Source organism: Lipotes vexillifer, unplaced genomic scaffold, assembly GCF_000442215.2.
Source record: "Lipotes vexillifer unplaced genomic scaffold, Lipotes_vexillifer_v1.1 scaffold1586, whole genome shotgun sequence".
Classification (NCBI taxonomy): Eukaryota; Metazoa; Chordata; class Mammalia; order Artiodactyla; family Lipotidae; genus Lipotes; species Lipotes vexillifer.
In genome coordinates, this window is record NW_006792103.1 from 531,962 (window position 1) to 546,242 (window position 14,281).

Below are 14,281 nucleotides of genomic sequence, written 5' to 3' on the forward strand. Positions count from 1 at the left end.
GGCTCCGGACGTGCAGGCTCAGCGGCCATGGCTCACGGGCCCAGCCGCTCCGCAGCATGTGGGATCTTCCCGGACCGGGGAACAAACCCGCGTCCCCTGCATCGGCAGGCGGACTCTCAACCACTGCGCCACCAGGGAAGCCCTCTCTGAGGTTTTAAGTATAAATTAAAATTGTATTTGTTTGGCAATTGTGTGTTTTGTTTTGATAAACAGTGCAGATACCCCAAATTTTCAGTAATATTGACTGCATGGCAAAACAATAAATGATTATATTTTCAACTTAATTATCTTTCATTTTCATTTCATTTTTTGTCTTTTAAAAGACTAGGTTCCTTTTCTGTGCTGTGCAACCTCCCACCCCACAACTCCTGCCCAGAACAGAGGAATCAGCCGTTTTATCAGAAACTTGAAGCTCTCTGTGGATCTGGTTCATACTTTGTACTTAGGCGAATATTAATCTCTGAACATAGCTGACAGTGTTCAGATCACAGTGTAATAGGTATAGTATATTTGAAGTGCCTCCCGGTTTAGATTATTTTATCAGTAAGCTGGCTTCTTTTTTCCTTTTTTCCATGAAAGCAATGGATGGGTTAAGGGAAGCCTGGAGATCATTAGTCCAAGACTGAGGGTTCTTGGGGAAAGTGTCAGGTATACAGAAAAGGGAAGTCTAGGAAGAGCCTGCCCCTTCTATTTCCGTATATTATGAGGAAGGAGAAAGACAGAGGTAAGGCTAGTAGGTGATCAGAGGTATGTTCTAGTCTATTCTTTCTAGGCTTTGCTTAGGATGAGGATACATATTGGCTCAGTCAAAGGGCAGCTCTTACCCTTCTTATTATTTGAGATCATCAATAATCTCTTGGAAGAGATCATCTTTCTGGATGCCCTGCTAGCATTAGCTTTCCAGAACTATCCTTAATACCATAATAGTTCTGGAAAGCATGGAGGACACAAAAGTAGCTGCATGTCCCTGTCGTGACACTCCCCCGATGGTGAGGGATGAGGGATGAGGTCACTTTGCAGAAGAGACTGCAGTACAGGTAGCTTGGGCCATGGCTGAATGGAGGATTGTTCTGAGACTAAGAGGAGCCAGCAGTGCCCTGGGAGCTGAAGTGAGATCAAGTCAACAGTGGAGCACAGTCCTGTCTAAATAGAGCAGTACCAGATTGTGAGTTAGATGAGCTGCAGATTTCAGCAGCAGAAGCCCCACAGGACACCCAGATACCTTCTTGGAAAACAGCAGGGGAAGGTGAAGTAATATCAGATATAGAGAATTTATTCAAAGGAGCTATTTAGCAGACAAAAATTTAGTAGGTGGCTTTAAAAGAAATCTGGCTAGTATGCTGTTGAGGAAAAATCAGATCAAAAATAGAGAAATAAACAAGTTTCTCTGTAATTTTTCAAAGCCACAAAAATAGCTACCTAAGACTTGGAGATGTTCCAAGTTAAAGTTTCTTCTGTACTGCTGCTGTCTCCTGAGGGACTTAGGGATGACACCATTGAACTCTCTTGCATCAGCTTACAAATATGACTGTAGCTAGAGATGCCATGCTTGTGGTTCATGGGGAATCTGGGACAGTCTTGCTGCTTGTCTTGGGGTATCAGACGAAGGAAATTTTCTGATATCTGTTTTGTAATCTAGAAGCCTATTATATAGAAATTGCATTGATCCCTTAATTGCTTACGGCAGTGGTCCCCAACCTCTTTGGTACCAGGGACCATTTTCGTGGAAGAAAAATTTTCCATGCGTGGAGGCAGTGGGATGGTTCAGGCAGTAATGCGAGCGATGGGGAGCACTGGGGAGCGGCAGGTGAAGCTTTGCTCGCTTGCCCGCCGCTCGCCTCCTGCTGTGCGGCCCAGTTCCTAACAGGCCGAGGACGGCTTGGGGACCCCTATCCTGTAGAGGGTTAAGGTTTTTCAAATGTGTTCCCTAAGCCAGGGCTCCCAACCCCCAGGTCCGTGGCCTGGTAGGAATCAGGCCGCGCAGCAGGAGGAGAGCGATGGGTGAGTGAGCGAAGCTTCATCCGCTGCTCCCCATCACTCACGTTTCTGCCTGAACCGTCCACCCCCCAACCCCTGCCCTGTCAGTGGAAAAATTGTCTTCCATAAACCGGTCCCTGGTGCCAAAAAGGGGATCGCTGCTCTAGGATATGGCCGGTACTTTCAACTTTCCAGATCCACCATGATAGCGCTGGGGAAGGGCTTGTAGGTTAGTAGCCCACAGTGCTGCTGAATTCTGCCTTTTGAGGGACAGAAACACCATGGATCTGATGATGGGAACACTAGGGTAATACTGTAGTTGACCTTTCTGGATTTCTAGGCCTTTTGCAGATCTCTGCATTCCTCTTTTTTTCCAAACACAGCCTGGGCCAGGGGAGAGGAAGCACCAGGGATTTATGGTGTGACTGTATTCCTTTTGTAGCATTTATCACAATTGTAATTAAACAGTATTTGTGCAATTATTTGCTTATTGTCTCCCCCACTATAATGTAAACTCCACAGCAAAATCTATGTCTGCTGAGCTGTATTCACCAGCTCTTAGTATAGTGTCTGGCATACACTAGGCATTTAGTGAATATTGTATGAATGAATAGATAATTAATGAATTAGTGTTAATAGTTATTTGCCCACCTATAAATAAATGGGAATTTTATGGTCTGAATTAATTTTATGGTAAATTACAGCTTCATCCAAGTTTATCTTCCAATACTAAATGTAGTATTAATCACTTAGTAGACTATACGAGATACATTATATTCAGTGGTGTGCTGATAAATGTTAACAACAGGTTCTCTGTAAGAAAAAGCCCTGATTTGTGGCATTTTCCAACTTTCATATTCTAAAAACATTCACCGTGGCTACTTTCAAGTAATACAGGTTACTTCATTGAATGCAGAATGAGAAGAAATGTGCACAGCCAGTTCTTAGGACTCAGTGAAAGCTGGGTCCAGAACAACACTGACGCACATTTATATGCCAGTTTTAGTAATGCATTGTTCTCCACATACGAAGATTCTCCTGGTGACACATGCAGTAGAACATGTACTTTAAAAAGATTTGAGTTAGTTAAGGAAATGATATCAACTGCAAACGATAAAACTTAAAAAGTTTCTGTAGCTCAACATAATAGAAGTTTATTTCTCACCAATGTGAAGTCCACACTGGTGTGGCTGATTATCAGAGGGCTCCTTTCCAAGTACTCATGCAGATTCCCAGGTTCCCTTTTTTTTTTTTGTGGTTCCTTTACCCCCCAGGGTCTTGAATGAAGAGCATGGCAGTAGCATATGAGAGTTTTTAATGGTCATGGAAATGGCACACATCATTTCACTTATAATCCATTGGCCAGAACACAGTCATATGATCACAGCCATCTCTAACAACAAGGGAGATTGGGAAATGTAGTTTTCTAAGAGAAAAAGGAAGTAAGTTTAATAACTAGCTAGCATCTTCCACAGTTTTCTAGTCATGTGATAGGGTTAAATTGATCAATTTACACTCTTTTCTGACAAATGCACACATTTATAAGCATTGTTGATTAGCAATAGAGTGTAGTCTGATTAGACTGGAGTCTAGTAAATTCTTTTATTCTGTGCAGAGTTAGCTGGTCTTATGAGCTTTGCTTGTGGTCTCATTAGCACCAGTCTCTAACCAGTAATCCTTCCCTTCTCTGAATTACTCTATTATTTATTATCCCTATTTAGATGAAAATCAGAGTTTTCAGAGCTTTAAACTCCTTTTAGTTATTGTATGCACTTAACATAATTTTGTTTTTGACTATGCAGTTTAGCTGTTACATTTACCATTTTTATGGTTTTAAAGAGATATTCCTATTTTCCTTTTATTTTTTATTTTCCTGTTTTTTTTTTTTCCTTTTTAACCCCAACAAGGATGTCTTTGGAATGGAACATACAATAATAAGTGACAAATTTGGGTCACTAGTGTTCCATCTCTTATATTACTGTATTACTTTGAAAATATTGGTATTTTTTTTTTGTGGACCATTTTTAAAAAATAATTAATTTATTTATTTTTGGCTGTGTTGGGGGTCTTTGTTGTGCGTGGGCTTTCTCTAGTTGCAGAGAGCGGAGGCTACTCTTCATTGTGGTGTGTGGGCTTCTTATTGCGGTGGTTTCTCTTGTTGCGGAGCACAAGCTCTAGGCGCGTGGGCTTCAGTAGTTGTGACTAGCGGGCTCTAGAGCATAGGCTCAGTAGTTGTGGCACACGGGCTTAGTTACTCCACGCATGTGGGATCTTCCTGGACGAGGGCTTGAACCCGTGTCCCCTGCATTGGCAGGTGGATTCTTAACCACTTTGCCACCAGGGAAGCCCTGTGGACCAATTTTTTTCAAGTCCTTATTGAATTTGTTACAATATTGCTTCTGTTTCATGTATTGGTTTTTTGGCTGCAAGGCATGTGGGATCTTAGCTCCCCGACCAGAGATTGAACCCGCACCCCCTGCATTGGAAGGCGAAGTCCTAACCACTAGACCACCAGGGAAGTCCCAAATATTGGCATATTTAGAACTGAAAATAATAATACCTTATAATTTTGAATCCTCTATGTATTTGTATTCTTAGGGCCTTGGTGTTTTTTGATAAATGATGACCAACCACACTAATAGGCTGTAAACATGGTGATTTACAGGCATGTGTATTTCTAAGATATTTTTAACAGCATTCATCATAAGATACATTTGCTGGTTAACTTAATTGGTTAAAGGGTTCCATTAACAAAAGTCCTGCTATTATATTCCCAAATTAGTTAAATTATTTTCCATGGACACAGACTTTACCTCTAATAGATGTTAATTATTTCACAGCCAACTAGTGAAAAGTCATCTCATAGCAATGTGTATGTGTTTGTAAGGCATCCTGCAGTATCATCAATTTACAAGGTGCAATGTGTGTAAAGGGTTTCAGCCGAAAGTGTCAGTCCCTGTACTAATTTAAGTGAGTGAATTTAGGCTTCCTAAGCTTTAAAGATTAATAAGCTCTTAATCCAAGAATAGGAGGAGATAGTAAGAGAAGGGTAATTTGTTGTTAGGATATAAGGATTACTGGGAGTCAGCAGTTTAGGAGGGCACATAGGATCTAGTCTGAAAAAGAGCAACCAATGTGGATAGCCCAGAGAGTATGGGAAAGGTATTAATACATAGAGAGTCAGACATCATCCTTCACACTTACAATCATTTATCTTAGATTAATATCTATTAGGTGTTAACAGATGAGGAAAACTAAGCCCGTAATGCTTCCAAGTCTTTTTTTCATTTTGCACTACATGGAAATGATGCTATTTGTACAATGAGTAATTTGTTTAAAATAAAGCAGAAAAGTTGAAATTCAAATTTAATTTATTTTAACATTATTTTCTGGTTCTATATTTAGTGCGCCTTTCAGTTTTAAAAGGTATCTGCAATACCTGTTATTGCCACAAGATGGCATTGGAAGGCTGAAGATCTTGGTTGAAATTTGATTTTTGAGACGATTGATGAGTTAGATATATTTATATTTTGTATGTATTCAAACCAAAAGAAATTTGGACTATGATGTATTTTTTTAAAATTTGAGTGAGATTTTGGTATTTTAATATCAAAAATACGAAATTGATGTTATTGCTGACTAATTCTTTTGGAAATGGATGAAACATAAATCTTAGTGTAATAGTATAAAAAATTTTATTATAATACATCCCCCAGAAAGACTTCAAAAGAATTCAAGTTAGCAAACATTTAGAAGGTCTTACTGTTCTATAATTTATAAGGTCTTATTATGCAAATAGAAGATATAGACCTTGCCCCCAGTGAGCTTTCAATTTAGTTGGAGAAAAGAGAAATGTATATACAATTTGAAGAGAGAACAAAATAAAAAAATGATCAAGTACAGTGTTGTGTGATATAAACTATACAAACAGTGTGAACTGGGAATAATGAGAAGTTAAGCAAAAATTTTAAATGGTATTTTACAAAAGCATTCTTGTATCAGTTGAAAATACGATGTTGAAGTTTTCTTTTACTGCGATTATCTATATTATAATTTATTTAAACTATGAGGAAATGTTTAGCAATCTGGAGAGCTGTGTAAAATTCAATATTTGACATAAAACATAGAAAACACTTGAAATATTAACTTACCTTTTATTTCATGAATGTATGATTTTTTTTTCTAATTGAAAAATATTTTTCAGAAGAAGGCGAAGGTTTTCTGGTCAAACATGTTAGTTTTAATATTCTTAGATTCCTGGAGTCTGAAAAACATATCTATTAAAAAATCAAGGGTAGAATGGTGGTTACCAGGGGATGGGGGGAGGGAGAAAAGGGGATTTGCTGTTTAATGGATATAGACTTTGAATTTTGCAAGATGAACATTTTGTAGATCTGTTTCACAGCAATGTGAATATACTTAATACTACTGAACTGTGCACTTAAAAATGGTTAAAATGGTACATTTTATGTTAAGTGTCTTACTAAAGTTATGAGCAATTAATAGGTTTCTATTGAGGATCAGCAATGTTCCTAGCTTTATTTTAGTCATTAGGAGCTACTCAAAAGAAATAAAAGCCCCTTCAAGAAACTGTAATATAGTTGATGATAGAAGATTAATCTAATATTAGTAGGTAATCTATTGACGTCCAACATATACCAGGCATTGTGCCAGACGTTTTATATAAGTTATTTCAATCCTCAAAACAATATAGGGGAATGAATATTATTATACCTATTTCTCTATTTTATCATTAAGGAAACTAAGTTTTATAGCTATGAAGGTTCAGTACCTTGTTGAAGGTTGCCAAGTTTCCAATCTTGCAGTTGGTATTTAAACCCAAGTTTTTCTAACCTCAAAATCCATTTTCTTTGTATTATACTATGCCCCTAATTTAAATACAAAGCAATTAAAGAATATAAATAAACAACTAGTAATTTCACATTCTAGTTTGGTGTTTCTACTGCCAGTAAATATTGTCAGTTTTGTCTGTTGACAAAATTAAGATATGTGATTTAATTAACAATAGCAGTTGTTCAGGATTACATTTTAACTTCAGAAAGGATAACCATGTACTTTTTTTGTTAGCTTGAGTTGTTGTCACTATTTTTATTTGCTTTTAACTTTTGGAAACACTAATTTCTTTTCCCTGTATATTCGTGTGCAGGTTATGTGGGTATGTAATTTGTGCCGAAAACAACAAGAAATCCTCACTAAATCAGGAGCATGGTTTTATAATAGTGGATCTAATACACCACAGCAACCTGATCAAAAGGTTCTCCAAGGACTGCGGAATGAGGAGGCACCTCAGGAGAAGAAAGCAAAACTGCATGAGCAGGCCCCGTTCCAAGGACCCTCAGGTGACTTATCTGTACCTGCAGTGGAGAAAAGTCGATCTCATGGGCTCACAAGACAGGATTCTATTAAAAATGGGTCAGGAGTGAAGCACCAAATTGCCAGTGACGTAGCTTCAGACAGGTAAACATTTTGCTTAATCTTTAGGTAAACATTATTTTTAATCTTCATTCCAAACAGAAATAAAAATACATGAAATGTTTAGGCAACAAATGTGTTGTCTAAATATAATGTGAATGTCTATATGTTTTATAGAAATGCTGAAAGTGATGTTCAGGACTTGAGCTATTATAGGTTTGAACAGTCTTAGGTTTGATGTGGGAGTGTCAGGTTTTTCCAGAATAAAGAAGTGAAATGAAACAGGGAACCTAGATAGGTTATGGTCACAGGAAAGACAAACTGGCATAAGAGCAAGGGGAATGAAGAAATGTTTTTTTTAAGACACTTTGGAGAGGTTCAACTGATGGGACTAACTGGAAGAGGAATTAAGAGAATGGGGAAGATTAAGGATGTCTCCAAAGGTTCTACCTTGGGTTGACGGATGAAGTGGGCTTCCAAGCAGGTAAATATTGATGAAAGGGTTTCGTGAGTTTGATTTTTCCATGGGCTAACTCTGTTATTTACTCTTTTGGCTCAGTTCTATGGGCTTCTCCATGTTCAAAGGGTTAGACTTTTTAAAACAATGTTTATGGTTCTTAGAGTTCCTACTTTTGGAAGGGGGAGAATGAAAAGTTTTCTTGGGAAGATTATTTTTCTATACCACGTTCCTCTGTTTAAATTGAAAATTAAAAACAAAATCTGGTTTACACTATGTTTGTTATCTAGAATTGGCAGATGCATTTACATGTGAACAAGTAGAAAGTCATGCATTTTGTGGAAAAACAAATCTTAAGCTGTACTTATAGGATGGTGGGTCCTGAGCGTTATCGAACGCAAGTCTGTGTGCCTGACGCACAGTGAGGCCAAAAAAATACCAAAACATCAGAGTTTGGAGCAGAGAAAGGTATATTGCAGGGCCATGCAAGGAGACGGGTGGCTCAGGCCCCCCAAACCCCGAACTCCCTGTAAGCTTTCAGCAAAACCCTTTTATAGGAAATGTGAGGGAGGGGTGTAGTTAGTTGTCAAACTTCTTGGTGTCAGAACATTTGTTCTTGAGGTCAGGTCATGGTCAGGTAACGATGTTCCTATAAACCTCCACCAAAATGAATGTTCTTCCCTGTTCTGACAAGAAAGGGCAAAGTCCCAAGGCTCAAATTTCTCCCTCCAGGGTCCAGGCCCTGGCTAAGAGGAGGGGGTCCCTGTGCAGGCCGTTGCCCTTCCTGGGAGCGTTCATCCAGCACCCAGTCTGGGTCCTCCTGCCAGTGCCCAGGCCTGGCTGAAGAGGCAGATCTCAGCTGGTGGTGCCCTCAGGGCCAGGTTATCAGACCCTGCCCAGCCATCATCACTGAGGGAGCCAAGTGCCCAGGACCCAGCTGGCCCTCAGGCTTTTCACTTAAACTGGAGCGAATCACTTGTAGCAAATACCCGTCAGGTGAATTCCCAGCTCGCAACAATTGTCCTTCTTTGAGAAGAGCCCCAGCCACAGAGGTGGACCTGAACTAATGATGTGCAGTGTTCTTGCAACTTACCCCTGACCTCCGGCCACCTCTTAGGGGGGTAGACAACGGATCTAAGCTGTACCAATTTTCAAAACTTGAATTGTCAGACTGAAGCTCATTGAAACGGTTACCTTAGTGGCAGTGTCCATATAATCCAGGTGCTGAGGCCTCCATTGACTGGGACCCATGGAGACTGCCACCGCCATTAGGTCAAGGCCTGGGCCCAGCCAGTGGGCGGCCATGGCAAGGGCTCTGGAGCTTTGCAGGGCACAGCCCTCAGCCTGTCCTAGGCCCCCCAGCTCACCCACCAGCGTGGAGGCTGGAGGGCCTCGAGCCCTGGGGAGAAGGCCACGATCCACCGCTTACGGCACTTTCTGCCCGGGGGGATCACTGCGAGGCTGACTGCTGGCAGAGCGGGACCTCTAACCACTGTTCTAAGGGCCTCGTGACGGCCAGGTATTGTGGGTGGAATGCTAAGGGCTGCCCGCCCGCCCCGCCCCAATGACAATTTGAAGGCCAAGAACAAATCTCTCCTTTAAAGTTAGCATCAGATTTTGCTCAACACGAGTCCCTTAGTAACAAAAGTCGAGTTAGGTTTTGTGATGTAGATTCTCCTCCAACTTGAGGGCAGCTGACCCCCGCCCATTTACACTGCGACAGCCCTTACCTGCCTTTCTTCGGAGCCTGGACTCTGGCTGCTGGCCTGAGGTCCGGCGCTGGGCGGGGTGGTGCTGCCCTCCAGCCGCTGTTGGCCACTTGACCAGGCTTCCCTGGCCCAACACCCTGCCAGGTGCTGGGGATGGAAAAGCTCAAGCCCCAAACCCAAACGAGGGGAGTGTTGGCCAAGAACTGGAGGGCTGTGAGCCTTCAGGTCTGCAGGGTTGGGAGAGGGGCTCAGCTGAGCCCGAAGAACCTGAGCGAGGCCAGCTACCGACTGGACCGCGCCCCTGCGTCCGTGCCCCACCCCACACCAGCGTCCCAGCCTCTCCTGTGCGCGGCTTGGTGCAAGGCATACCCGCTCCTATTACGTGAGCACTCAGTTATAACAGGTAAGGTAACTGGGAGTCACTTTAGAGGGTGGCTAAAGCCATCACTCTGGTGTGTTGCTATGTCTTGGGAGAATAATAAAATGATGGCTGTGCCAGATCTTTTGAAAACTAGCAAAAGTGAAACAATGTAATCCTAGCTTTGGGCAAAACAGTTGGTGATTTCATGGCTGGTGTGCTATGAACTTGTCTCAGTGCAAAATCTCAGGAACCCAGGAATTTTAAGGTTAGAGGACCATCTTAGATTGAGGACCACCTGAAGCACACAAAGATTTGAGAGCGGAAGGCAATATGGCCTTCCATATATGCCTTATATGGAAGGCAATCCCAGGCACTACCTGTAGGGAAGTGGGAGATGATCCAGTTAAGAGAAAGAATACAATATTGGATGCATTCAAGAGCAAGTAACCTCTTTCAGCAGCTGTGTCTTAATCTTACCGGGACTTTTGGGAGACCTGGTATCACGACCTCAAAGTTATCCCATATAATGGGCAAGGAGGCTGGGGATATTTATCCATAACTTTCCTTTGCTATTGGTTTAGGGCTGTTCCTGGGGTTGTTAACTCTCTAGAACTTATTGCTCAAGCATGCTCCTGTGCCAGAGAAAGCACTCAGGCAGAATATTAAAAATATAGTAAGAAAACATTGCTATGTGGGGAACAGTGAAGGATACGGCAACGTGGGTTGAGACAGTAGCAGTGTCTGCTACGCAAGGACTTTAGAAATCAAGAAAACTTGCAAAATGGCAAGTGAAATGGTCAAGGTATATGAGCTTGGGTGAAAAAAAATAGATGATAACCAATGGAGATAGGATTTTAAATGAATGAATGACAATAAAATGGTTAATGGGAACAGACTCCTTCAAAAACTAGGTAGCTGCATGAGATGGTTTCCTTTGGACTTTAGAGAGGTAAGTTTGGGAAGAAAAAAGGAAATACTAAAACACTGGGTCACATAATCAATTAGTAAGTTTTGGAGTGCATATTGTCAGGAGGTTACGGATGTTAAAAACAAATACAACAAATTTTCTAGTAATTAATTCATCACTGTAGGAAAGCTAAAAGCATAACTCTAATGTTTGAAGAAGGTGGTACTGAGAACAAATATATTTCTTTCAATATTATCTCTTAATGGTTCTTTCAGTGACAAACTACTAGCCTGAATAAACAGTAGAATCTGACCCATTATGGGGAAGCAAGGTGTAGTAGTTCCTTTTTTTCTTTTGCCTGGTGCCTTTGACAGCTGTAACTAGTAAATGCACACTTTCATGACTCCTTGCTTTCTGAACCTAATACAAGTCAGACCAATAGCTTCTTTTGTTAATAAGAATTACTTTTAGTCAGGGAAGAAGAGTTTAATATCAGATTTGGTAGTTATGCCTAGAAAATGGAATTGGTTATAATTGTATAAAGTTTTATTTGGAAAGTACTTTCTCTTCAAGAGTAATTTAATTCCCCTTATCAGCAAGAAAGAGCCTATGGTTTATTATTTTTTAAATGCAGATTCTATATTAATTTATTAGGCCTGTATCTTTGAATCTTTTGAATTGTTTCCCCTAGAGCAAGGGATCAGCAAACTACATCCCTGGCACCAAATCTGTGCCGTCTGTCTTTTGTAAATAAAATTTTATTGGAACACAGTCACATCTATTAGTTTACTTATTATCTATGGCTGCTTTCAGCTACCATTTTAGTTATAAGAGTTGAGTAGCTGCAAGAGACCATGTTATATGGCCTTCGTAGCCTAAAATATTTACTTTATGACCCTTTACAAAAAAATTTGCCTTTTCTTGCCCAAGAGAGTAAGTAGTTAGTTCTCTTAGTGGTATTGAAATTTCTCCTTTCTTTGCTCATTTTCTTTTGTTACTATTTAAATTACTTTAGTTAAGCCTGTTTTCTAGTTAGCCTTACCTCCCGCTCCTCTCTCTCTCTTTCTCTCTCTCCCCATGTTTTTCTCCTTTCTTACCACAATGGGTCTTTCAGCAGTATTTGACTTGGACAGTAAAATGGAGCATCTCATAAAAAATATAACTCCAGTTTAAAGTATTATTAGTAATTTGTTCTTCAATACCATTCAGAAACCAGTGGCCTCAAAAAGAGAAACTTTGGTGTAATTAAATTTAAATCTAAGAACCTAGAAGTATGTTTGAGAGAAGAGTGTGTTACATTTCCTTCTTTTTAGGAGTTTTAGTTTAATCTTTAACTATATACTGCAGTGGTTTTGACCTGTTTTATGACTTTTTACTTCTCTCACAGATCTTAGCACAGTGCTTTACATATAGACCTTTAGTATTTACTGATTGAATGAATACCAAGTTGGCTCTAGACCTTAGCTTTGAGTTAATGAGTATTTACTTAATTCATTTATTCATAAAAATGACAAGTGTTTATTATCAACTTAGGTACAAAATATTGTTAGAGATTTTCAGATATGTTTTTTTTTTTAATTTCAAAATACGTATTGAAATAACCACTTTTTTTGTTATGTGCAGTTTGTTTACCCTCTCCCTTACTATGTCCCCCAGGAGTGCCCAGTGGTTTCTCAGCCTTTAATTTACATCCATATAACCTGACGATCTTATTAAAATATAGATTTGAATTTGATAAGTCTGAGGTAGTACCCGAGGATCTGTGTTTTTAACAAGCTCCCAAGTGATGCTAATACTACTTACTAGTGGAGACCAGTAGCAAAGCACAAAGGCATCTAGAGATATATTAGGGAGGGAAACACCAGTGTCCTTTAATAGCTTAGTGGCAGTTGTCCTTTGTAGCTCCATCACTAAGAGGCATAACACTTAGTGGACCTTTGTGGTTCTTAGAGGCAACATCATTCCACATTTGAGTATACTGTTTTGACACATTTACTGAGTGGGGCACAGGTTGACCACATTCATGTAGGTGTAAGTATCTGACTCCTTTATTATGACATCTTGGGTTGTTGTGCCTGAGCCTTTACTTATTTAAATATATTTTATTTTTTATAAATTATTTATTTTCCTTTTATTATAGAGTTAGGAATATATATATGTCTTAAAAATTATGTAAATTCTTAGGACATTTTTTCCTCTGGATTTCCTTTTCAGGGTGGTAAAGGGGATGTTACAAAGAATTTGTTTTACAAAGAGGCTTTGGCCTGGAAGACGGTTGTGAACCACTGGGTTAGAGGATCTAAGATGGGATTTAGAGGAGGGTGGGTGAAATAGCCATTTTTAAAACAATATTATTTTGTTAAAAAATTACAGAAAAACCAAAGTAAAACTGTTCTACAACATTGAGTTGATGTTTTATACATTTGGAATTATTTAAAAGTTGGATGCTCATATTTTCCATAGTTGAAAATTAGTGAAATTTAGGAAACAGCTAATTGTTTTTTTCTTTCATGTAACATTTTACTATTTATTTATTTAGCACTTCCTGGAATGTTGGGAGAAGTTAAAAAGTAAGAAATATTATGGCTAATTTTTATGGTGGAAGAGATATAAAAACTGGAAGTTAGAAGATATAGGTCCTGTTCTAACTTCTTCCCTTTACTGTTAGCATTTGTAGATGTATATCTTTTCTTTGTGTTCACTTTTCAATCTCTGAAATTGGAAAGGTGTTCTCCAAGATCTTGAAAAGACCTCCAGGTCTAAAATTATTTATGTTGTATTTTAAGGTCTTCTGCCATGGTATAAACTTGGAAGCATTTTCTTCCATTTTTTCTTCCTCTCCTATAATTGATAGTCTTGTGTTCAATTAGTAGAGGATTGTATTCATTCATATTAAACTCATTATTATAATTAGTTTATTCAACAAATATTTATTGAATTTCAGTATAGATATTACTTGTTACCACATGGCCAAATAATTTCACCATGATTCATATTTAAAATTGAATATATTGGCAATATTAGGTTAAATCTTCACTAAGAACATTTTCACTGTGATCTTGTAATTGTATTACTATGTAATATTTCTTACTCTATTTTCCCTACTGCCTTATTCTATTGTGAAACAAAAGTTTAAAAGTGATAGGAAAAAGTAACAGAGTTACCTGCTGTTAATGGACTATGAAACATTTTTAAGAAGCATCACTACAAAGAAACAATATTTTATAGGCATTGCAGATTCTTAAGTATTTATTTCTGCATTTTACTGCTTAAATAATGACACAATGAAAGTACTGAGAGACTACATTATGATTTTGTCTGGAATTTTAATTAGACAAGAGTGGAAAACAAAAATGTCATATACTAAATTACATCTCAGTGCATTTTGTTAGATGGTGAAAAATGCTACCAGGTGTAAGTGATGACAAGAGAGTAAT

At 39.0% G+C, this 14,281-nt stretch overlaps 1 protein-coding gene across 2 annotated transcripts in view; it reads left to right on the forward strand.

Annotated features, from left to right (window-relative positions):
- The window catches only part of RIMS2 (regulating synaptic membrane exocytosis 2), a 583,562-nt gene that overhangs the window by 178,583 nt on the left and 390,698 nt on the right, over nt 1-14,281 (forward strand). For both annotated transcript variants that reach the window (XM_007465316.1, XM_007465315.1), the window contains exon 3: nt 7,145-7,455. In XM_007465316.1, the coding sequence (XP_007465378.1) occupies nt 7,145-7,455 (311 nt within the window). The remainder of the gene's footprint in view (nt 1-7,144; nt 7,456-14,281) is intronic.